We start from the raw sequence: 24,427 nt of genomic DNA, 5'->3' as shown, positions 1-24,427 counted from the left end.
GTGGAAACAATCTATGCACAAGAGCAAGCCAAGAAGTCAACATTCCCACGCATCACTAATTAGACTCAGTGGGTTGGGAAAAAAAAAAGTAGGGAGGTGAGCATGTCGGGGATGCCCAGGAATAAAGGTGGGGGGGGGGGGGAGCTGGGAGTAGATATGACCACGATACATTACTTACACAGAGGAAACTATTAAAGAATAAATAACATTCTATTAAAATAAAACAAAACTACCCAACCTCTTGGAATAATCCTAAAAAGGAAGTAAAAGACCTCCACAATACAAACTTTAGATTATCCGCCGGGCGGTGGTGTCGCACGCCTTTAATCCCAGCACTCGGGAGGCAGAGGCCGGCGGATCTCTGTGAGTTCGAGGCCAGCCTGGGCTACCAAGTGAGTTCCAGGAAAGGCGCAAAGCTACACAGAGAAACCTTGTCTCGAAAAACCAAAAAAAAAAAAAAAAAAAAAAAAAACAAAAAAAAACAAAAACAAACTTTAGATTATCCAAGAAGAAATTTTATTGTTAAGATCCCTCATGGTCATGGATTGGAAAAACATGAAGTCTAGATGGGACATGAACTGAGAGATTTTTCACTCTTTTTTGCCAAATGGATCCTCACCTAGACTATAAGCAGTTTTAGTAGATGGCATGGCCTCAGCTTCCCAGATGCTCCATCAGTGTATGGTTTAGTAGGGATGGCTACCCACACCTAAGTTCCCTGGGAGTCTTGGGCCACAGAAGTGAGTCATTTCCGTGGAGATCATGGATCACTGAATCATTGTAGCCACACATGGGAGCCATCAGCAATCTCTCTCTCCCTCTTTCTTCAACAGTTTGGTCCTCCCTCCTTCCATCTGTCCGTCCATCCTTTCTTCCTTGCCTTGATGGGATCTCTTTAGATGCAGGGCCTACAGGTCAAAACCTAACTACTGATCTTTCGCAGAGCAATAGTTGTTTATACTATTGCTTTAGTGTATACAAACGGCATACAGTCTACACAGACGACTCCAAGGTTTCAGTCTTCTCAAGATGCTGAATTATGTTAACCTGGGCGAGGTGGTAGGTACAGGGGCACTGTCCCAGCCTCATGATGTCCTGTCCAGAGGGTGGGCACAAATGTAGGCTCGCTTCTCAAGGATCTGCTGAGACACTTTCTTAATCTGCTCATCCATGTTTTCTGGAGCATCTGTGAGAGGAAAACGAGGCATAGGTAATCCTTTTGCAATGTGGTAACGCAAACAGGTCTAAGGAGTGTTTTTACCTAAGTTAGTTCCCCATTGGGAAACTGTACCCAGGGATACCCTCCTTTAGACCCCCAGGTCTTATGTGGGAAGGCCCTACTTGGTAACTGGCTCCCAGAAAGGCTGTTTCACTACCCTCCACAGTATACCACAGTCCTGCAAGCCATGTACGGCCCCTAGGCTGGGTTCTATAGCTACAGGCTATACATCTTCAGTAAGGACTGTAATGGCCCTCTCCACCATAACTGGCAACAGGGCCAGCCTCTTCAGACTGCCATGTCAAGGAGAACCTGGTTATATTTCAAAACATGGACAAGCTGTTACAAAAGAGAAAAAGCATTTCAGATAGAAAAGCTGGCCTAAAGTAATATGTTTTCCAGGGCCAAGGCTTTTGGAGAGGCCATTTCACCACCTCTATAGCACACTGCAGTTCCATAAGCCATTTTGGCTAGAGTCTGCGGCTGAAGAGACAGGCATAATGCCGTTTCCTTCTTCTTTCGGGACCTCTCCTAAACAGACACCAGCATATCCTACATAGGAGGCCACAGTACATAGGGATGTACCTAATCTGACAAGCCCTCTACTGTGAGCCCAAATCACTTTCCTGGCAGCAAGCTTTGGGAGGAAGTAAGGCACTGACAGCTATGGATGATGGCTGGCCCTAGGTGCTTGCTTTCCCGTAGGCATCTCACTCACACTTGTCCAGCTGAGACAGGCTGAAGAGATTCTGGAAATAAGCTTCCACACAGAACATGTTGGCCAACAGAACCTAGACAACCAAGGTCAGAAAGGACAGCAACTGAGAGCTCTGAAGTTGGTCTTTGAACTCAAAGAATCCCAGCATATTGCCACACTGGGCATGACATCTTGGGCAAAAAAGCCTGGCTCCGAAGTTACACAGCACCCTGACCAAATGCAGGCTGACCAGGAGCAAGTCCCTCAGGATCTCCGAGATGGCGTCTGTCTCTGTGAAGTGTGCACCCATGGGCTATTCTGGAATGACGTGTGTCAAGAGGCTGGTAAACATGAGTTGCTAGTGACTAAACCTGCTTGTCCCTGCAGGGTGAGGAAAGTGTAGCGCGGGTAATGAATGAGAGTGGGCTTGTCACTCACCTGTCTCCTGTAAGAGACTAAAGGCCAGGATCAGGAACAGCACCGAAATGGCCATGCCACAGCAAACCCATCCATCCATCTCTGCAACTACCACTTGGTCCTGGAGACTCAGTCTCCTTGTGCAGGACTCTCCAATAGGCCACACTACCCAATTTCTCCCTTCCTCAGCTCCAGGCTTCATTAAAACACAGTGGATAAAGGGCCTGTCCCAGTAGCCATGACCTTGACAAACTCATTATGGCTTCTGTTAAATATTTCCCATGTAAGGCTGAGCAACACTTACCTCATGATCATGATTCCGGAGCCCAGTTCGGATGGAGCGGCTGGCCCGTGACAACACGGCTGTCATGCCATACAGGTTGATGAGGATGTTGGCTACTCGCTTCAACACCAGCTGTTCCTCTACAATGGTCTGAGGACAGAGGTTCAGAGTGGTGAACAATGATGCTTTTCCTTTCTCTATATTTGGACACATGCCAAGGCTTAAACAGGTCTCAGAAACTTGTCTGATGCTTAGTGTGCTCAATGTCACCTTCAGTAAGACTCCCTACAGAGATTAGCTCCTGTGTGCAGCCCCCAGTAAGTAACCCCTCCAGGTATTCCAGAGAGCCACTCTGGTTGGAAGGTGCTTAGAACACTGGGAATAGTTCACCTAGCAGGGCCCTCCACCGGCAGTACTGGCTAGCAGTTCCAGACCAACGGAGATCAAGATTTCTGTTCTAGGCCTGGACTCACAGGTGGGCAATGGGCCCAAAGTAGTCCCATGGCGAGAGTACCAGTAGGGGAGAGGCAGTATCCCATACCCGACAGGACCCATTTACCTTTCCAAAACGGAGTAACAGGGTCTCAACGGTCCGACCAAAGTAATACACATTTTCCTCAAGCTTGTTGGCACTGTCCTATTGGTGAAGAAGACGGACTTAGTATCTCTTCCAGGATGTTCCATTTGACCCACCTAATATTCACAGTCTGGAGCTCCAGGGAGACAGGGCAGGGATAGAGCAGGGAATCTGAGTGTTCCCAACTTTCCTGGAGGATCCTAGATGCTAGTCACATCCTTCTAGATTGGGACTACCTTGCAGGAGGGGACCCAAATGTGGGAAGTGCAGGTGCTGGGCATACTTACTCCAAGACTGGGGTGTACAAGGCCAAGTTTGCCTGACAGTCCCATGTCCACAGTTCGGCCCAGAGAGTCCCGAAGCTTCCGACCAATTGTCTCCATGACTGTGGTCACCTTGCCTCTTTTAAGCTCTCTGCAGGAAGTTCACAGTCTTGTGACTTAAGACCCTACAGCTGGCTCCCACTGATCAAGAGTATGGCACCATGGAACTCTGTGCTTTTCTAGAGCTGAGCATGTGGGTTTCATGCAGGGTGGCTTTCTCCTCCCGGCAGAGGGAAGCCTGTTGTACGGTCAGCTTCCAAACAGTTAAGGAGCCTGCAAAATCCTATTAGCAGCCTGTTGTGGGCTCCAGCAGGGATCTGATTGCTCTGCCCTGGAATGAGGGCAGAGGAGATAAAGAGGGGCAAAGAAGAAAAACTAGTCTCAAACTTGCCACCTGTTAGCGGGACACCTCTCATTCCATGGCTTCTGGCTGTCTCAGCAATCCAGCCAACGTAATAAGCATTTTCAAACACCAGGTACCCTCCAGGGTGGAAGATGAGCATCAGCAGGGGTTGGGGGGAGAATGATAGAATTTAATGTGTCTAGAGGACAGTGTGACTCTGCAGGCAATGAGGACAACTTGGGCAGGTTGCCCTCCCTGCTGCTTTTGGTGAGGGGCAAGTTAGAGGTGTGGGCTTCCAGTCCGTGTCACCACTGTGCAAAGATAGTGCACTTGCTTGTGCAGCTTTGCAGTGAGCCTGTGTGCAGGCTGCACTCCCCACCCACTGTTCCAAGATTGGGACCAATAACAGACGGGAAAATAGCACCTACTTGATCCTTGAGGTCAGGATGCGTCCGGCATGCTGCAGGCCTGTCAGGGCAATGAACAACCGAAGAATCTCATTGGTTCCCTGTGGCCAGAAGTGTGAAGGTCAAAGCAGGCCAGCAGTGCAGGTTGTGACTGACAAACCCAGCCACTCCCCACTGTCCACATGGTAGAGGCTGTCACTGAAGTAGCGTGAAAGCAAGGCACAGAAGCAGGCTGTGGCCTGGTGTTAGGGAATACACAGGAAGGCTGGGAGAAACACAGGACATCACTAAGGGGGTGTACAGGGAAGTACAGTCAGCAGAGACACTCACCTCAAAGATGAGGAGGATGCGGCTATCACGCAGTATACGCTCATAGGGGTAGTCCTTCATGTAGCCTGAGCCCCCAAGGATCTGCAGAGCCTCGCTCACACACTGCCAGGCAGCCTCAGAGCTGAACACCTGCCACAGAACCAGACAAGGTTCGAGCCTGGTGGGAGTGCTCCACAACCAACTCATCCCCTTGGGTCTTCTAAGATCAAGACCTACTACAGAGAGCTGCTGCCCAGGATGCAGCTGGAGAATGTGTGGAAAACCTGAGCTTGGAGATGAGTGGTTCCAGGAGGAACTTTCCAGGTAAGCACAGGCAAGTCCTTTTGCCTTCTTGGACCAGTGACCAGCCTGTGTGTTCCATCCCCAACACGACTTATCATGCCTCTTGTGCCAACTCCTGTGCTTTGTAAACCACCCAGATTTCTCCTTTTCAGGAACTGTGACCCTTTAAGATAGATAGCAACCCTGGGCAACTCAGGCCATGGCCTAAGAGTCAACTTGGCCCTTTTACACACCAAAGAAATCAAATTCTTGTAACCAGTGACCTCTTTTTACCTCACTGAACATGTTATAAAAGAAGGTTCTAATCAAGAGGAAAGGCTATCAACTCTGAAAATAATGACATTCCTTTCTCAAAGAGCCCAGCTAACTTACATGGATATAAAGTTCTGACATCTGGGTCTTGTCCTGTTGCTATAGACTAGAATCAATCAGTAAAAATGGGCATAATCCATACTGGGAAGCAGTGAGCTGCCCTGTAGACTCACACTCAGGTAAGCATAATTCTGCATTACTTCTCCCAGCTTCGCCCTAGGGCCCTGCTAACCCAGGAAGCTGCACAGGTACAAGCTGCATAGGTCAAGTCGTTCTATCAACTACTAAGAGGATGGCTGACAATGCCATGGATCAGAAAGGCTGTATCTCCCCCAAGTGCTAGCTAGCTCGAGTTGAGCTGGGATTACCTTCACCATGGCCGCCTCAATAGAGCAGTCGGGAAATCCCGGTTGGTCTAGCATCCCCGCAGTGAGGTAGGCCATGCTCTCCATTACATAAGCCTTCTGAGCCATCAGTGCAAACTTTTCCTGAAATGTTCAGAAAAATAAAATCAAGGAGCGATCTGCACATGCATAGGCTTAAATCTCCTAACCCTCTTCCCGAGAAGCAAATTACATGAGAAGCCTTCTATCCCAGTGGCAACAATGCCTTGTACAGTTTTCTTCCTATGTCCTTGCCCATAGGCACAGTACAGAGAACCAGCAACTGAAAACCTCTTCCCATCCAGTGAATCAAAGTCTTCAGTACCTGAATCAAACCAAATTCACTGAGATTCCTGCTGAACTGCTTCCTCGTGCAGGCATACTCAGCAGTGAGTTCTAAAGAACAGAGTTGTCAAAACAAACAAAAACACAAAATCAACTAACAAACAAACAAAAAGTTTTTGAATACTGGAAAAGTACTTCCTAAGACCAGCATGATAACCCTTCAACACCCAGAAAAAACTATGAGAGCCTTGTCCTTGAGATGAGAAGCCCTGGAGCTCGAGTTCCTACTTTCTGGAATTCTTGGTCCTCGTGGGGCCTATAGGCAGCCGGGAGGAAGTTAAGAACACAGAATGCTGAGTCAGCTGTATGGATGTGGAGGAAACACTCTACCTCCTTTAACACACTGCCTGCCTCACAGAAATGCTGTGATGCTAGGAACAGGAGGAAGGCTGGAGGCAGCCAGGTGCACAGGGCATCCAAGAAAGATGCAGAAGTGGGCCTACAGATACTCAACCACAAAACAAGGGTACCTTCATGGCAGAGCTCTGGTTGGGGCCTTCATGTGCATGGCTGTTGATAGTGCTGGAGTCTAAGAGCCTCAAAGGGACACTCAGGCTTCTACTGTGGCACTAGCACTTCCAGCACTGCCTGCACCTTGTTTCCTAAATATGTCCTCTGCTGTGATCCAGTTGCAGCTGGTTTCCAACGGTTCCTACACTCACATGTTTTGGACTGTGAGAACCGCTCACTGATGAGAGCCACAGGGCATGTTGAAAGGCGCCTGAGCCAAGCAGGCAGGTTTGCCTTAGGTCATGATGCATGGCTTGTGTAAACCACCACCCTCGCTGGGCCTCAGTTTCTGTACTAAGCAAATAGAGGAAGAATGCAAATGTGTGCCCATAATGTTGTAAACTCCAGCAGTCACAAAATACACAGGGCTGTATCTGCTTCCAGCACTTCACAGCCCACATCCATGCCCAAAGAGCCACGGGGCTTGAGTGAGATCAGAGCTAATGTTTTCTTAGCGCCTGGTTCATGGACTGAAGATCATTAGACAGCCAGATTTGTCATGGATAGAGCAGAAACACTTTATGCCTCTGACAGAATGCCTGATTGGTGTATAAATAAAGCAGAAGAATGCTGAAATATCCTAGGCTCTGGGGAAGGAGTACATTTGGTCCTAATCAAAGGCCGGATGCTGAATTTAAGCTGTCTGTCCAAGTGGCCTAGCTCAGCCTTGCCCACCCAGCAGAAATAACCCAAACATTCTTAGTATGTAGTCAGTGCTACAAAGGGCTCCTGCTCTTGACTTACCTACTATGGAGATTAATCTTCGCTGTTAACATCATTGGCTTTAGAACCACGAATCATGACACTAGGAGATACCTCTGGGCATTGTTTGTGAGGGAATTCCAGAGATGTTTAACTGGGGAGAGTCTCCCTGAATATGGGCAGTATCAGCCCATAAGCTAGGTTCCAGACTGAACAAACAAGGAGAAAGCTGTGAAAGCACCCACATTCATTCCTTCTGTGTCCCAACTTCACACACAATGTGACCAACTGCTTCCCATTCTAGCAGCCACAGCTGGAGATGTTTCCTAGCCACACCTTCCTTATTAAGATGGACCAGGCATTCAAATTGTGAGCTAAAATTAACCCTCCCTTCCTAAGGTTGTTTTGTAAGGTATTTTGTCATAGCAACGAGTAAGTAACCATATACCTACCAATCAGTTTCTTGAGCATCCCAGCCACAACACTGCCCATGCTGAATCGCCCACTGTTAAGGATGTTCATGGCTACCTGCAGGGAGAGTGGAATAGGTCTAGAGGCACTGAAGGAGGCTGAGGGAGCCAGCCAAACCAACTTGTTTTCATAAAAGCAAAGACAAGTGTCTACCATGCCAGCATTCAGGCCAAGTTAATCACCCTGCCTGTTTTCAGGCCAGAAGCAAGCACTTCCAACCCTCAAACTAGGTGGCTTAGTCACTGTTGTATCTTTCCATCAACATCACTGGCCTCACTCTGGGCACACACAAGAGTCACTGCTTCTACTCTAAATGGAGGAGTAGCTGTCAGTACTCCTCGTCTGTGGTAGGGACAGACAGCAAGACTGATCTAAGAATGCTACAAGCAGCAAGAACTTTCCAGCTGTGCTTCGGGATCAGCACCCAGATTTTACAGATGAAGCAGCAGTCTCGTGACTTCCTCAGGACTGACAGGCAAGCCTGTAGACAGAGATAACCCTACTGACTGCAGCCAGGTGCCTATGACAGTGTCTGATGGCTGGGCCAGCACCCTGCCTCTTTCCTTGCCCTTTATTCCGCTCCAGTACAGTGAACAGCTGGGAGCCAGACAGGTACCCAGCTCGGGTTCACATGCTGTGCTAGCTTATCCAGAGTCAGGGGTTCTCCTCACCAACCAGAGGGCTCAAGTGAGAAACTGCGTGAAGCCACAGGGTTAATTTAAAAATGGACAACACCACAAGTTCTGGTGAAGATGCGGAACCCTCCTACACTGAAGCCACCGTGGAAAGAGTTCTTCAAAAGAGTACTATAGTCTCCATATAGCTGGTGATTCTATTACTGCACCCAAAGGGATTGAGAACATATTTTCCAAACAAAAACTGGACGACGAAAGCTCACAACAGTGTTACTGACACAAGCCCCACAGTGACAATTCGACCCAATGAACTGATGAGTGAGATGTGGTTTATCCACAGTGGGACATTATCTCCCCATACAAAGGAATGAAATACTGACTCATGCTGTGACATGGATGATGGCTGAGAATACGGCGTGAAAACAGCCAGCCACAAAATACCTTACACTGTATACGATTCTAGTCAGATGAAATGCTCATCATCTACAAACCCAGAGAAGAACAAAAGAAAACAGCAGTTGCCAAAAGACAGGGGTAGAACTGGAGGAATGACATTTCTGGAATTAGAAATGATGATGGCAAAAAAAATAAAAATTAGGGGCTGGAGAGATGGCTCAGAGGTTAAGAGCACTGGTTGTTCTTCCAGAGGTTCTGAGTTCAATTCCCAGCAACCACATGGTGGCTCACAACCATCTGTAATGAGATCTGATGCCCTCTTCTGACCATGCAGACACAGCACTGTATACATAATAAACAAATCTTTAAACAAATAAATAAATAAATAAAAATTAAAATAAATAAATAAATTTGAAAAAAGGAATGATAGCATAACAGACACTATATTAAAAATGATAAACATGGATATTTTAAAGTGGTAAACTAAATATCATATAAAACATTTCTCAATAAAATATAAATCTGTGGCTGGAGAGATAGCTCAGCAGCTAAGATCATTTGCTGCTCTCGCAGAGAACTCAGGTTCAGTTTCCAGCACCCACACTGTGGCTTACAACAGCCTGTGACTCCAGTTCCAGAGGATCAGACGCCTTCTGGCCTCTGCAGGTACCAGGCACACATGCAATTCACATACACAAATGCAGGCACTCACATACATTCTTAAAATAGAAATAAATCAATCCAGCTGAGTAAGTGGTATATGTCTTTAATCTCAGGACTAGGGAGGCAGAGGCAGGTGGATCTCTGGCCAGTGTGGTCTACATAGTGAGTTCCAGGCCAGTTAGAACTACATGGTGAGGCTCTATTCTATCTCAGAAAAATAAATCTTTAAAATATAAACCTGATGGCATGGGGGAAAGCCTAGGGCAGGGAGTTACAACCTAGGGTGCTGGGTTCTTGGAACTTGGGCCTCTCTGGAGCCAGCCCACTAGCCTGTTTTCCACACTCACTGGGGAGGGGAACTCCATTCCTCACTCAGAAAAGAGGAGGTCTCCAAGGGGAGGAAAGACTCCTCATCCTATTGAGACTCCCTCCTCTAGGGGCAAGCCATTTCTCCAGCCTCTACGGTGCTCATTTCCTATGCCCGAGAGCCATACAAAGTCACAGATAGAGCACAGGCTAGCCTGCTAGCAGAAAGGCTAGGGCAGAACATGAGACTCACATGTGAAATGGCCCAGCACTTAACGAGACTGGCCTTCAACTTACCTTAAAGCCACCTCCAACTTCTCCGAGAACATTTTCCACAGGCACTCTGGTATTTTCAAAATGGACTTCACATGCTAAAACACATGGAATTTAAAAATCGTGACTAACAAAAAACCTACTCTGCTCTTGACCCCCAGGCCTGTGACTGACTAACTCACTCATCTAGCATCTTGAAGATCAGGGAAGAACACACTGCTGCCTTCACAGAGCTCATTCTTTGGCCAGGAAGACAAACCATAAGTGCAAGGACATGGTAGCCTGGTCAGCACTGTGATGAAATGAACAGCACAGAAAGAGAGAGATGGGGCTGCAAGGGAAGGTGCCATTCTTCTGAAAGGCTATGCCAGGCTTTTGTAAGGCAACAGTTGACAAAAGTCGAAAGGACCAAAATAGCCAAAGACAGAAAAGCAAATGGAGAGCACCAGCATTTCCTCAGACCTTAGAGTCAATGGGATTCTTGTTCCCTGTGTTTAACATAGCCATACCCCCACACTATGGGGTAACATCTTCCCAGCTTGGATGGGGTGTCAACTCATCAACACCCTCCAGGTTGAAGCATCCCCAAACCATAAGAAATAAAATCCTACTGCTGTAAGCTAAATCCTAAGGTGTCTGATAGACAGGGCTTCCGTAGCCAGGGACCACCAGCAATCATGAAAGAAATACAAGCCCCATTGGTCAGTGTGAGTGAAACAGTGAGAAAGCAAGGTACACAGGACGAGGCAGGGGCTGGACCAGCGCCCTTGAACAACCTTCCCTGCAGCCCTGAATGTTTTTCTACATAAACAACGTAACTCCTGGCATGTTGAACCAGAGAAAGACACTTAGGATAAGAAAGGTTAGGGTTCAAGGGACAGTCAGGCCAAGTGTCATAAGCTGGACCTGATGATTTTCCCTCAACTGTTGCTCTGGCAATGTGTGGGGTGACATGCCATGAAACATGACCTCTCTGTCTGCTGATCATATTTCAGGGTTGACTACATGGGCTAGAGGACCTATGTAGGTGGTCATTCTTTCAAAGGCGGCTCGACTAGGTGTGGGGAGGATATAACTTCCTGTTTGATCCTATGTTCCTGGACCCTCTTTTGGGGTCCTGCATGCTGTTGGGGCACCAGTCTCCCAGTTGTCAACAGGTAACTGACACTGTTGACATGCCCAGCTCCAAAGACAGGGTACGCAGATGTGGGCCTTGATGTGCCAGGAGTGGAACACAGTCCCTGTAGGATGGACACTCTAAAACTACACCAAGAGAATACTGTAAGAATGCCATGGTCAGACTGGATGAACTGAGGCCAACAAACAGGACACCAGCCTCCACTGAAGCAGCAGCTGCCTAACCAAGACATGAAAGGTGGGTCTGGACGGTAGGAAGAAAGAGAAAGGAGATTCCAGGAAAGAAGACAGAGTGACCCACCATAGGATGTTTACCCAAGACAGCTGTGCCTGTGTGATGCCCACTACTGCCCTACCCAGGCTGAGATCCAACTGACCTCACCTAGAACCAGCAGCGCCTAATGCACCAAGGTGCATAGGTGTGACTGCATTCTTATTTTGACTTTGCTAAAATGCTTCACTGAAACCACAAGTAATTAAATGGCATTTTCCATTATACTTGTCATAGTGGACAGTGAACCTGTCTCTCAAGTCTCTCTGTCACACTAGTGCATATGAACATCTATCACACTACTTACTGTTGGAGCCTCGAATGCCCAGTTTATCTTCAGGTTTCCCATTAGTGATTCCGCCAAAGTCTCTTTCTACTATGAATGCAGTGATTTTGTCTTTTACTGAACCATCAGAATCAACCACCTCAGTTTTTGCAAACACAGTAAAAATACTGGCCAGTCCTCCGTTGGTGATCCAAACCTGAGGAAAAACCAAAAGATCCTTAGAGATAGCACTCAGCTCTATCCACCCACTGGATTTCAGGCCAGACATGCAGATGCTCCACAGCAGGCAGGACATGGAGAAAGCTCCACATAAGCCAAACCTTTGTGAAAGAGCACGGGGACACATTTAAGTCTCTCCAGAGCAGGGATGTTCTCAGGAGAGAAGTGGCAGGGCAGGGATGGAGCATAACTAATGACACTAAGGTAGCCTCTGAGCTCCATTCATTGCCACACCGCTGACAGTAAGAAGGAGCCTTTTTATCACGGTTGCACAAAGACAAACGTACAAATTTATATACTGTATTTTCTTATCAATTGAAAAGAGTGAAAATAGAGAATGAGAAAAAGAGCGAGTACTCAACTGACCGCAATGGATGGGAATTATTTACTTTTGAGTCAAGCAAACAAACTGATCGGGGGAAAGAGTAAGAGATGAGCAGGGAAATCTGGATGCTAACTAGGTAAGAAGCCATTACTACTCGTTCCCCCTTTTGCTAATGGCATTTCAGTGTTCTATCTTGAAGCAGTCCTTGATGAAATCTCAAAGATGCCATCAGAGGTGGTGATGTCAACAGGGGAAGGACTACCAGCCACGAGTGTGTAACTCCTCTAGTAGGTGCCAGGGCCACGGAAGTGCACCGCACTATACTCTGCATCTTTGAAATGGTGTGGAGCCAGAACTGAAAATAAACTCACAAGAGCAGCTATAGGCACAGAATCAGGAGACTGTGGAGTTAGACTGCCTTGCTCCAGTCCTGGCTCTGCCACTCAGCTATGCCTCGGGTTGTTCTGATAAAGGAGTGGCACACACCCAGTGTGGTGTACAGAATGTAGACACATGGAGGCGGTGAAGACTGACTAAACCCGACAGGGCAATGAGGTCATGCTGTACCTTGGAGCCATTGAGGACAAAGTACTTCTTATCTTCACTTAACGTAGCTCTGGTCTGGATGGAGGCAGCATCACTCCCACTGCAAAGACGGAGATGTGTGACTGAGGGAGAACACTGGGAACAAGACTGGAATGGTTTTGAGTGTGTAGAAGTAAGATAGGCCTTTAAAATACCGAGTCAGACAAAAACATACAAGTCTGTTCCACTTCACTCTGATGCTTGACCAAAGAAAGTGGCCAAAGTCTGGAAGCAGACAGGAACATTCCAGTAAGACTCATACTAATGAGATGTGTGTGGATAACAAGTAAAGAAGCAGAGGTGGAAATGGTCTGGGCTGAAGTTCCCACATGGGAATGTGGGTTCCATAGGGGCTTATCAGAGTTTCCCTGTGTGTTCAGCCCACAACAGGAGGAAGCCTGTTTCAGGATTTCAAATGAAGGGGAGCAAGATTAAACAGGTCCCAGCTGGACTCAAATCAGAATCTGAGTCTTGCCCAGGCCTGCTTCATCCCTGCTGTGGAACCTTGGACTGGTTACAACTTCCCTGAACTTCAGCTGCTAATCTGGAATTGCAGACTCACCACCCACCCATGTGCCCTGAAAGACTCACTGAAGTCTGAATGCATCCCTGAATGTCAAGAGGCTTGTGAGCCACAAACACTGACCTAGTCAATGCTGTAGGAATGTCACCTGTAAGTGACCATGGGCCAGAGATAAGATAATTATCTTATCAATAGTTGTTGATTCTCTGAAGGCGTCAGAGGAGGAAATAGAAACAAGCAACTCCATCCACACAAGCCCCATGTCCCAGGGAGCTTGAACACTGTCAAGTATACAGATGATTTTGAGGAGACAGACCTGGCTGGCTCTGTTAGGCAGAAGGCTGCGATGTGTTCCCCAGACGCCAGTTTGGGCAAATATTTGGCCTTCTGTTCCTCATTGCCGAACAACATAATTCCCTAAATAAAACATACAGACCAATTGACCAATTGAAGATGAGTGAGGTGTTTTTATGACAGCCCCTCTGCTGACAATATTTACTTCACTCAAGAGAAAATAGTGAGTTCAGAGCCAGCAGCCTCAGACCCCACAAGGAAGGCTGATCTGCTGAGGGAAGGCCCACTACTCATGCACAAGGGGCAGCAGCCACAGTGGTAGCTTTGGATTCAACATCTAGGATTTTCATCCCTACCTACACCAGTGCGATCTTGGGTCAGCTATGACTCTTCTCTAAGTCTCCACGTCATGATTTACAAGCTGAGGACCTCTCCTTTATGGACAGGATGGTTTAGATGATAGAGTGTGAATACATGGGGGTGCTAGAACTACATCCAGTATGGGAATGTATAGTTTCAGAGCTGTGCTCCCCAACTCCAACCCTGCTGAAAGTAACTGCAGACTGGTCACCTACCTAATCTTGGCTTGCAAAGCTGGACAATGAGTCCATTTAACTGCCTTTCACCTGTATACAGCAGAAATGAGCTGGCTAATGTGAAACCCTTGAGGAGCGTGTGCCTTTGAAGCCGCCCATCATGCTTTAAGTTCAGGGGGAAGTAAGGTATGTGTATAGGCAGGGGAGCTCAGGAAAGGATTCATTTCCAAAGACAGCATTAACCTGTGTCTCATGTGCAAGTGCAGCGAGGTTTCTCCTCCAGACCCTGAGCTATAAAACCCATGCATGTCACAGAAGCAGTCCCCTTCCCCTACTTCCTCCAGGAAGTCCCAAACAGGACCTCAAACAACTGACCTTGAGGCCAATAGCCTGGTGTGCTGCCAGGGTCACTGTGATAGACCCATCCATGCTGATGATCTCCCCAAGCCTAGCATACATGGTGTTGGAGAGGCCTAGGCCACCTAAGAAAGACAGACCAGACTAGCTGACTCTCCAAGTGGAGAAAGGGATGCATTTTATTTTTCTAATTTTAAAGTAACAACAGAAACCATTAAAAAAAATTAAAAACACAGAACGGCACAAGGAAACTATCATCTATTATCTTATCCAGAGTATTTCTGTATACATCTTCAGGTTTCTCTGAGGCAAGGAGACACATACGAAGGTGAACTGTTAATACAGACATCCACACCAACAGTAAGCTGCTGAGTAGGTTGCAAATCCCTTCTAGCAGAGAAACATCCACAGTCCAGGTGGCCCCAGGTCAGGCTCTACTGCCTGGCGCCGCAACACCTGGGCTGGTGTTCACTCGCTGTTGTGCAGGCCGCCCTGTGCACTGCACTAGGTTGAGCAACTTTCTGCCCGCCACCCACAAGGTGTCATAGCAAACAGCCCTATGCCCACAGTTCCCACAACCAAAAATGTGTCTTGGCATTTGCCAATGTTTCCTGAAGTGCAAAACTGGTCCTCACTGGGAATTACTGCTCTAGCAATAAAAGACAAAAGAACTGAAAACAACAATGAACTTACATACTTTACATTTACTCTTCAAATTCCAGAGGCGTCTATGTCCACTTTACAGAAGTGAGACCTAAAGTTCTCAAGACAGTAAACAGCAAAGCTGCCCAGTGAGGATAAGAGCGCACAGTCCACTTGAGGGGTGGCATGCCTACACACCCAGGGAAGTTATCCCTGCAGGTATATAGTATCTCGATGAGGTCAGGCCTCCATGCCTTCCCATTCCCGGACCCTCCACCCCACACCACCCCACCCTTCTCGACCTTTGTTCCGATCAAAACACTTCTGCTTTTTCTTCCTTAATGCAGCGAGGGGCTGCTGTGCTCTCGCCTTATTTCTACTCTATTACTGGGCTGCACAAGATGGTGACACCTGTCCCTTTGGAACTACAACCCTGATGCCCAGGATGCCTCTTCCACAGCTTCATGTAGAAGCCAGGTGAGCTATTTCTGTGAAGAAATAGAGTGTCGATGCCAAACGTAGGGGCTGGCAGCATCGGGCATCACTTGAGGCAGTCGGCAGACAGTCAAGTTTTCATATACTTGGTAATGTGGTTGAGAAATGACAGGGGTTTAAGGAAGACACATTAGTTAACAGTTTTAAACCCTTCATTCAACCAGGTTAATACGCCATGGAAGGCAATTAGGCATCACCCTTACTTTCCTTAGATTTTTTCCTGTGCTGCAGCTTGGACCAGCTCCAGATTTGGCACTACTATGGATTTATTCTGTATACTTGAGGGCCCACTTTCCGCTGTAGAAGGGACTTTACACTTTAGTATCTGCAGACACACCAGGCAAGGGACGAGAAGACCAAGAGTAGCTCCCATTTGCTATGGTTTGCAGTGTAAAACCTCAGTAATGGCATCATTGGTTGTGGAAATGTTCCAAATAGCACATCTCCAAATCAGCAGCTCACAGCCAGGAAAGCTGTCCAACCCTGAGAAGTGTTACCAGCTGCACTCTCCCCCACATCTCCAGGACCTTTTAGGAGCCATACCTGGAGGCTGCCCTGGCAAATGTCCACAGCACAGGCTGGTGAAAGTTGAAGAAACACAGCTTTATCTATTGTTGGGCACTTAAGACTATGGAAGATGGCATTTAAAGGCCAGTGCTCCTCAACAAGAAGTCCTTCATGCACACAGGAAAAACACTGACTGAAGAAGAGCTAGATCACCTGGTGAGCGACCACTGTCTAACTTACCATATTCTTCTGGGACCTGTATCCCAAAAAGTCCCAGGCTCTTCAATTTCTCTAAGGTGTCAACTGGAATTTTTCCCTCCTGGTCAATTTTCCGAGAGTCCACTGACAAAAACAAATACCTTGATTAGGCAACAAAAAAATTAATAAGCAATGTTCGTATAGATATAAGTATACAGAATGGATTTTGTATAGTACACCAATACCAGTGACAGAAAATGTCTAAGATCTGAAGTTTAGTCAGGGCCTCTCAGCACATGGCTGACTTTTATACCATTAGGCATCTAAGAACTGTATTTTTAAGTCACTGGTGCCAAGTGAGTCTTCCTCCTGACCTGGCGTTAGTCACCAGGGTCATGTAAAACAGCAGTGTATCATGGACTTCCATGACACAGATTCCTGGAGGCATACTATGATGGTTCATACTATTTGTCAACTTAACTGAGTTTGGAATGACTTAGGAATCAACCCTCCGGGTGTGCCTCTGAGGGAGTTTCCAGAGATGTTTAACTGAGGAGGCAAGACCCTCCTCCGTGGGCAGCACCATCCCGTAGGCTGCAGACCTGGGTTATAAGAAAAGGCAAGCTGAGCACCAGCTCAGAACCATCTGTTCTCCTGGCTCTGTCTGGGTGTGAGACATGAGCAGTCACAGCAGAGACCTGCTTCTGTCACCAGACCTTCACCTCCATGAACTACAGTCTCACAACACGAGCCAAATCCCCCTTCCTCCCTAGTTGCCTCTTACAGGCAAGTTTGTTACAGTGACGAGAGAAGCATGTGATACACACACTCAGCTATCTCCAGGTTAACTATGGTACCTTCTCAAACACTAGAGAGTAAGTCACAGCTCTCAGAACTGCAATGGAAGGTCAGGACACAGAGCACTGTGCAGACAGTGTCCGGGTCAAGTTCTACCCAGTGTTCAGAGCCTCCACGTCTACACTCCACTCCACAGGTTCTGAAAACAACTTACTCCATGTAACACTAACTCAGTCACTGGCTCAAAATTCATCCCAGGCCTTGCGACATGTCTCAGTGAGTAAAGGTGCTGTCTGTCAAGTTTAACAACCAGAGTTTAGTACCTGGGACCTACATGGTAGAAGAGAACCAACTTTCACAAGTTATGTTCTGACCTCCACAAACATGCCGTGGCACACATGTGCATATGAATACACACACAAACTCACAAAATAAAAAAAATGCAGAAACCCCAAACAAGAGCAGAAGTGAGCAACCACCAGTTCTGTCTCTAATTTTACTGTTTGTGTGCATCAAGGTAATTAAAGTACACTTTGGCGATGAAATTAAATATCCTCACTATTATAAAGTGTTAAAAACATCATAACCTATACTTATTCATACACAAGTCAATAAAGAGAACGAAAGGTTCCCAAATGTAATCCACTCTCAAAACTCTCAGTCCTGCTTTGCCTCTCAAGAGCTAGAGGTCACAGGTGGGTGCTACCATGTTCCTAAACTAAGGAGGAAGACAAGCAGCTTGGCCTCAACACCTGCTCAGCATCCTGTGAGAGTTCGGCCATGCAGCAGAGCAGCCAAGGACTCCAGGCTAGCAAAGAAGAACACTGACCACCAGCAACACAGCTGTCTGCAGAACATTCTGCAAAATCCACCAAAAGCAGCTTCTAAAACCATGAAGTGAGTTCAATCCAGTCAATTGGAAGTGGTGAAAAGTCAAAGGTGGGCTAGTTGGAGGAAGCAGGTCACTGTGGGTCTGACCCGGAAGAGCATGTTTTATCCCCTTCCCCTTTAGGACTAGATACACAATCTATAGCAAAAATCAGGTATATTAACAGAATAAAAAAAGAAACAAATAAAAACACAAAATGTTTAACATTATCAGCCCTTGAGAGTGATTAACATAAGAGAGATACTAAATGACACTTGTCAGGCAAAAATAAAATCCAAATCCAGGTGAACAAGAAGGCAGAGAAACAAAATCTCATTTATTGCTGATGAGAATGCAAAATGGCACAGCATTTTAAACACAGGTTAGTAGTTTTGTAGAAACCTAAGCACACAGCTATCACAGAACCCCATCAGTGACACTCCTGGGCATTTATGCAAGAGAAATAAAAATATAAAGTCACAAAAAAACTGTATAAAAATGAACACAGCAGTTTTCTAAATGCCTTTAAACTGTAAATAATTCAATACACTTTAATATGTGCTTAACAAACTGGTACATTTTTGTCATGAAATGCTGCCAGGCAATGAACTAGAAAGACTATTAATGCCTAAGAAATATGCATAGTGAATTATGCTGTATAAAGTGAACCAATTTATAGCATGGGGTTAGGCATGGTGGCACATACCTTTACTTCCAGCACTCAGGAGGCAGAGGCAAAAGGATTTCTGTGAGTTGGAGCAACCTGGTCTATATAGCAAATTCCAGGCCAGCTAGGGCTACATGATAAGACTGTGTGTGTGTATGTGTGTGTGTGTGTGTGTGTGTGTGTGTGTGTGTGTGTGTGTGTGTGTAAATAAAGAAACACAACAACTACTAATATATGATATAATTCCAATAATAAATATTCTTAGCTGGGTATGGTGGCATTTATCTGTAATCCTAGCACTTGAAAAGCTAAGGCAAAAGGTTCAAGATCAACCAGGGTTATAAAGTGAGATCTGGGCAGGCATGCCTTTAATCCCAGCACTTGGGAGGCAGAGGAAGGTGGATCTCTGTGAGCTGAAGGCCAGTTTGGTCTACATAATGAGTTCCAGGACAGCCAGGGCTATGTAGAGAGACCCTATCTCAACAAACAAACAAACAAACTGACTGACTGAAATAAGTAAGTAAGTAAATAAATAAATAAATAAAATAAAGTCAAGATCCTGTCTCCAAAACCAAACAAACACCCTCCCCACCAAACACCATTCCCCATCCTTGAAACAGCAAAATAATGAAATGTTTCAAGGGACCGTGGAAGCTAGGTAAAATATGGTCATAAAAGGATAGCATGAGAATCCTCACAATCTAATTGTATCTGTATCTTCATGACTGTACACACACAATAGCACTGTATGAGAACACACATGCATTCACCAGTACATGTTAAGGTTTGTGAAATCTGAGTAAGGTCAGCTGGCTTGTACTGATATCAATATCCTGTTTGTGATGTTAGATGAGTTATCCAGGATGTTACCACTGGAAGAAACCAGAAGAGTAAACAGTTCCCCAAAACATGCTGGACCACAGATCATGACTGGTTCATAAAACACCGTATAAAGATCTAGACTTAACCTTAGAAACCTTATATATGCCATCTTATACAGCCTTTGCCACAGTATGTGATTAACAAGTTTGAACTATCTGGCCTCAGTTATTTCCATCTTTTCTAGTAACTCACTTCTATCATGTCGTACACAAGTTTTAGCCTGCTGCAGTGTAGAAATATTTAAGAGGTTCCTTACCACAGAGACAAGAAGAACACTGAATTAGTGTCTTTTGACTGAGCAGAAACTGGGTGATCCCTGAAGGTTCTATTATGAGTAGAAACTATTTGTAACTTAGTAACACTAAGAGCTTCCTCTCCCTATAGTGCATCTAATGTAAGCAATCCAATTAACCGAGTAATGGAAATGGGCAATGAAAAAGAAAACCATACATACCTTCTTCAGTAAAGAATTTTTCCAATGGTCCCACAAACTGATTGATTTCACTAAGTTCATCCTGACTAACCTCTGGGAACGGGAAAACTCCTTTCTAAAAATGAAAAAAACAAGTATGACAAATTCAATTTTCAGGAACTTCTCATTGTATTACTCATCAAAAGGGAAGGGGGAAATGTGTTACATTCCACATCTGGTCCCAGGAAAGAGGAAGAAGGATGACTTCACAAGATGCCTCAGCCTAAGACTCTTATTTGTGTTTATTTTCCTCCCCATTCAATCCATAAAGTAAGTGGAATCCTAATTTTAAAGTTTCCTTATCAATAACAAGGGTGGAGAGTGTTCCATAAACAGGAGCCTAGGACTCCAACAATGTGCAGGTCACATTTCCTCAAGGTTCCTTTGAGACTTGTGGAGACAATGGATATGAGGATTCTTCATTAAAATGGACATCAATCTTTGTGTGAGCTCAAATGCTCCCAACAGTAACACCATGCAAGTCCCCCTTAGCAGCTGTTTCTTATGTCATGGCTATCATCGGCTTCCTGTGTTGAACATGTGAGGCAGCAGGGTCAGAGAACAAGAATTCAACCTGAGCTCAGGCACTCTTTACATGTGTGACTAGATTTGAGCAATTTTCACGTCTTCTATTAGTGTGGTTTTTCCATATTACACACAATCCTATTCATCAGAGACAGTAGCTGTGAAGGTCAGAAAGGACATACTTAGTCCTGGAACATGAAGTAACCATGTCTGTGTGAGATTCCAGCTCTTCTCATGTTCACTCCTTTTGTCTTAGTTAGGGTTTCTATTGCTATGAAGAGACACCATGACCATGGCAACCCTTATAAGGAAAACATTTAATTGAGATGGTGGCTTACAGTTTAAAGGTTCAGTGCTGGCTACATCTTGATCAGAAGGCAACAGGAAATGGACTGTCACACTGGGTGGGATCTTGAGCATACATGAGACCTCAAAGCCCACCTCCACAGTGACACACTTCCTCCAACAAGGCCACACCTCCTAATAGTGACACTCCCTTAGGGGGGCATCTTTTCTTTCAAACCACCATGTTCTTCTGGAGAATGACTTGGCTTCTAATCTCTAGTGGCCAACTAGCTAGGATCCTCTGCTGGTCTTTGAAATCACTCTATATAGCTTGAGGGCCTGTGAACATCTGAGCTCCAGCCATCCCTACAGTTGCTTGGTATGGGATGTAGATTTGGAGGCCCTCTCTTTTCCCTGTCTGCTGTCCTATTACTCGATTTCCTGATTCCACCATATTATCAATATTCCGGAATCTATTTGTGCCTCTCTGGCCCAAGGACAAAAGGCTCCTGGGTCTCTATTCAAGAGACAGCTGGCTTAAAGGAATATGCTGCTACCCACCAGCACTCCACTGCCAAGGTAGACTCAAAGGGAAACATGGTTCCTCTCACCCCTCTGCAGCCTCTCGGAACAAGACTGCCCCCTCCCCCAAGTGCAGAAGCTCAAACCATCACCTTCACAACCTCACTGGTCACCTAGTCTTGGTCAAATGGCAGTGTGAGAGGAAGGTGATTCTGATCTCAGGAGGTAGACTAGGCAAGAACAGAAAACAAGGCAGGTGGCTGCTCTTCAGACATAATTAAAGGGTCAAAACTTGAGGGGGCAAGGCACAGTGATGCACACCTTTAATCCAGCACTCTGAAGGTAGAGGCAGGAGGACTCCTGTGAGTTCGGGACCAGCCTGGTTACATAGTGCATCCCAGACCAGCGCTACACATCAAGACCCTTTCTCAACAACAACAACAACAACAACAACAACAAAAACCCAAAAACAAAAAAACCCAATAAAACCAAAATGAACAACATAAAATTTCAGGGGGAGATTCTGGGGGCCAGGAGGAAAGCATCCTCTAGTAAGGAGAGACAAAAAGGAATGAGGCACACCATGGGAGGGGAGCTTAATTTCAATTAGCATCTTTCAGGTTGGTAAAGCAACAGAACCTGTTATTCAAGTAATTCTACTGGTGAAGTCAATTATAAAAGCCAAGTGGCTGTAACTAAGTCTGCTAATGTCACACAAACCTCACCCACTCAACCTCCCACTTGCCCCTGTGGCAGCCACTGGCATGGGTGACTGGGACACTCTCTCCACCGAGACTCTATAATAAAATATCACTGCCACTGTCCTAATCAAGATCCAGAAATGCTTTGAGAACTGTGTTTGACTGATCCAGGAAGTAGCAGTGAAGTTGCCTAAAAGTGGTCGGATTCTGAATATAACTTAAAGATAGACAAAGGAAGATTTACCTAATAGGACTCAATGTGGACTATGAGAATAAAAAGAATCAAGATGTTACTGAAGAATGTGTCCAATCACAGTTTCCATTATCTATGGTAAACAGGCTGCTAGGAAAAGCAAAACTGGGTGGGATCCAGGAGAGAATTTTCATATATGCTTATCAAAGATGCTTATTAGACATCTGAGGGGAGATTTTGAGCAGAAAGGAAGACATAAGTCTGGAATTAAGGGAAGAACTCTAAGTTGAAAAAGAAATCTGAGTCATAAGAACAGAGGTGGCATTTAAAGCTAGGACACTGAATTAGTTCATCAAGGGGCTGGCTGTAGATGAAAAGGGGGGGAAGGCATAGACTTGAACTTTAGGAAACCCAGCTTTGCTGCATGTGGCATACAGCTGTAATCTAGCACTCAGGAAGGAAAGCAGAGGTAGAAGATCTTGAGTTCCAGCAACACCTTGTCTCAAAACAAGCCATCAACACAACCACCACCTCCACATTAAAAAAAAAAAAAAAAGGATGAAATAATATAAACAACAACAAAACTCCCTCTGACTTCATCTGGGCTACTTGCCAACGTCTACCAGTTGAGAAGCCAAAGAACTAACAAAAGGATATGAAGGAAATGGTTTTTCAGAAGCCTGAGGACTGAAGTGCATTCACATCAAACATTGAGCACTTATCTGTATCAAATAGCAATGATAGATCAGGTAGGAATAGGAATGAGAAGCAATCACTTAGATCTGACAATGTTGAGATCACTACTGGCTGCTGGGACAAAGCTTGAGGGAACAGATTCAAGACGCAGAATTGTCTTTGAATAAGTGAGAAAGTTGAGCTCTAATGACCAGGTCAGCCTTTGCTAGGAGTGGAGAGTTCATTATGGTAGTAGGATGTGGATGACACCAGGAAGGACAGCTAACCGTTGAGATTCTACCCAATTACATAAACGTAAAATTGAAAGCAAAAAGGATGTGATGAGGGGAAAGATTGAAAGAAGGTAAGTGTTAACTTTTTCTTTCTCATGGTTCCCACATTTCAACGTTCCAGCTTTGAACTTTCCAGCGGGGCAGCCACTCTTAGCCTGAGTCTTGGCTTCTGCTATAATGCAGTCAAACAATGTGAGAAGACTGTTCTAAAGAGAACATAGTTAACTCAGATTCATTGACAAGCCTTCTCATTCTTAACGTGATGGCCTAAAGGGTGCTACAAGCTGGGTTGTGGAGTTCTGAAAAGGGAAAAGAACCTTGGTGGAAGTCTCGGAGCTGAAGGGAAGCCAGAGAAGCGGCACAGGATGACCTGTTTAGAAAACATATTTCCTAGCCAGAACAAGGAAAATGTCTTCGTAATTAACCCTTACAGGATTCCCCCAAACTCCCCGGACAAAGAATGACTGGAAAGGTAGGTGTGATGGCACACGACTGTAAACCAATACTCTGGAGACCGAGGCAGAAGAATCACGAATTCAAGGCCTGCCTGGTCTACGGAGTGAGTCCAGAGCCAGCTTGGACTAATGAGATTCTGTCTCAAAACAAAAGAAAGCAAAAACCTCTGCGACCCCATTTACGCCACCTTTCCCTGAAGGCCCAGCCTCTCAGGTGTTTATCTTTTGAGGACTCCGGTCAGGTACCAAGGAAAGGTGGACACGGGGGACAAGGGCAGGCAGGGCTTGCCTTACCCGCTCGATGTTGCCCAGGAAGAGCTCCTTGGCGAAAGAGCAGCTCTGCGGACTGGTGTGCAGCGGGCGGCGCGTCTTCGTGAAGACCCCGAGCACCCGAGAAGCTCGCGCCGCAGTCGCCGCCGCCGCCGCCGCCGCCGCCACAGCCGCCGCTCCACGCGAGAACAGTCCGCAGCCAGACATGCTGTTCGTGACACTAGGCTTCAAGTCACCGGAAGTGCCGCCGCGCACGCCTGATGACGCAAATCACCCGCGTCCGATAAGCCCTCCGCGGGCCGATAGCCAAGGTCCCTCCCTAAACCAGCTCGCAACCCGAAGCTAGCCCGCGCCGCCTGATGGTGTGCCTGAGGCCCTCTGGAGGAAACCTTCACCAAGGCTGCTGGACGGCTGGTTCTGAAATGTTTAATGTCTTCTACGTCAAGCACTGCTATATGTAATTTCTAAGTATGCAATTTTAAAATTGTAATTTCTTTCAATCATCCGAACAGGCTAGGAATTTTTGTGGTTTTTTTCTTCTTAAGATTGTCCCAGTAAGAAAATAAAAATAC

The 24,427-nt window shown here is 46.1% G+C and overlaps 1 protein-coding gene across 2 annotated transcripts; it reads right to left on the bottom strand.

Annotated features, from left to right (window-relative positions):
* Nucleotides 1-493: 493 nt before the first annotated feature.
* Acad9 (acyl-CoA dehydrogenase family member 9) lies at nucleotides 494-24,043 on the bottom strand. 2 transcript variants are annotated; one of them, XM_052730874.1, is made up of 18 exons: nucleotides 23,880-24,042; nucleotides 19,919-20,012; nucleotides 16,292-16,393; nucleotides 14,426-14,532; nucleotides 13,537-13,637; nucleotides 12,680-12,758; nucleotides 11,590-11,764; nucleotides 9,899-9,972; nucleotides 7,583-7,658; nucleotides 5,899-5,969; nucleotides 5,559-5,678; nucleotides 4,597-4,725; nucleotides 4,288-4,367; nucleotides 3,481-3,607; nucleotides 3,176-3,253; nucleotides 2,638-2,766; nucleotides 1,938-2,010; nucleotides 494-1,186 (listed from the first exon to the last, which is right to left on the bottom strand). In XM_052730874.1, exons 4-18 carry the CDS (start codon nucleotides 14,507-14,509, stop codon nucleotides 1,086-1,088), a joined length of 1,497 nt encoding a protein of 498 aa, XP_052586834.1. In that variant the 5' UTR covers nucleotides 14,510-14,532; nucleotides 16,292-16,393; nucleotides 19,919-20,012; nucleotides 23,880-24,042; the 3' UTR covers nucleotides 494-1,085. The 2 variants fall into 2 exon arrangements, with proteins under 2 accessions (XP_052586834.1, XP_052586835.1); XM_052730875.1 differs by lacking the exon at nucleotides 1,938-2,010 and having other exon boundaries at nucleotides 23,880-24,043.
* Nucleotides 24,044-24,427: the final 384 nt, after the last annotated feature.

This window comes from Peromyscus californicus, unplaced genomic scaffold, assembly GCF_007827085.1.
Source record: "Peromyscus californicus insignis strain IS unplaced genomic scaffold, ASM782708v3 Scaffold_9__1_contigs__length_137607984, whole genome shotgun sequence".
NCBI classification, from domain to species: domain Eukaryota; kingdom Metazoa; phylum Chordata; class Mammalia; order Rodentia; family Cricetidae; genus Peromyscus; species Peromyscus californicus.
Note: the sequence above shows the minus strand (reverse complement) of the source record. Positions and strands in the feature narration are given on the sequence as shown.

Coding starts and splice junctions, on each gene's coding strand:
- Acad9 (XM_052730874.1), bottom strand. CDS start 14,509: ATGTATGCTAGGCTTGGGGAGATCATCAGCATGGATGGGTCTATCACA. Junction 4,726..5,558: donor TTGAGGCGGCCATGGTGAAG/GTAATCCCAGCT, acceptor GTTCTGTGGCAG/GTGTTCAGCTCTGAGGCTGC. Junction 4,368..4,596: donor GCATCCTCCTCATCTTTGAG/GTGAGTGTCTCT, acceptor TTCTGGCCACAG/GGAACCAATGAGATTCTTCG.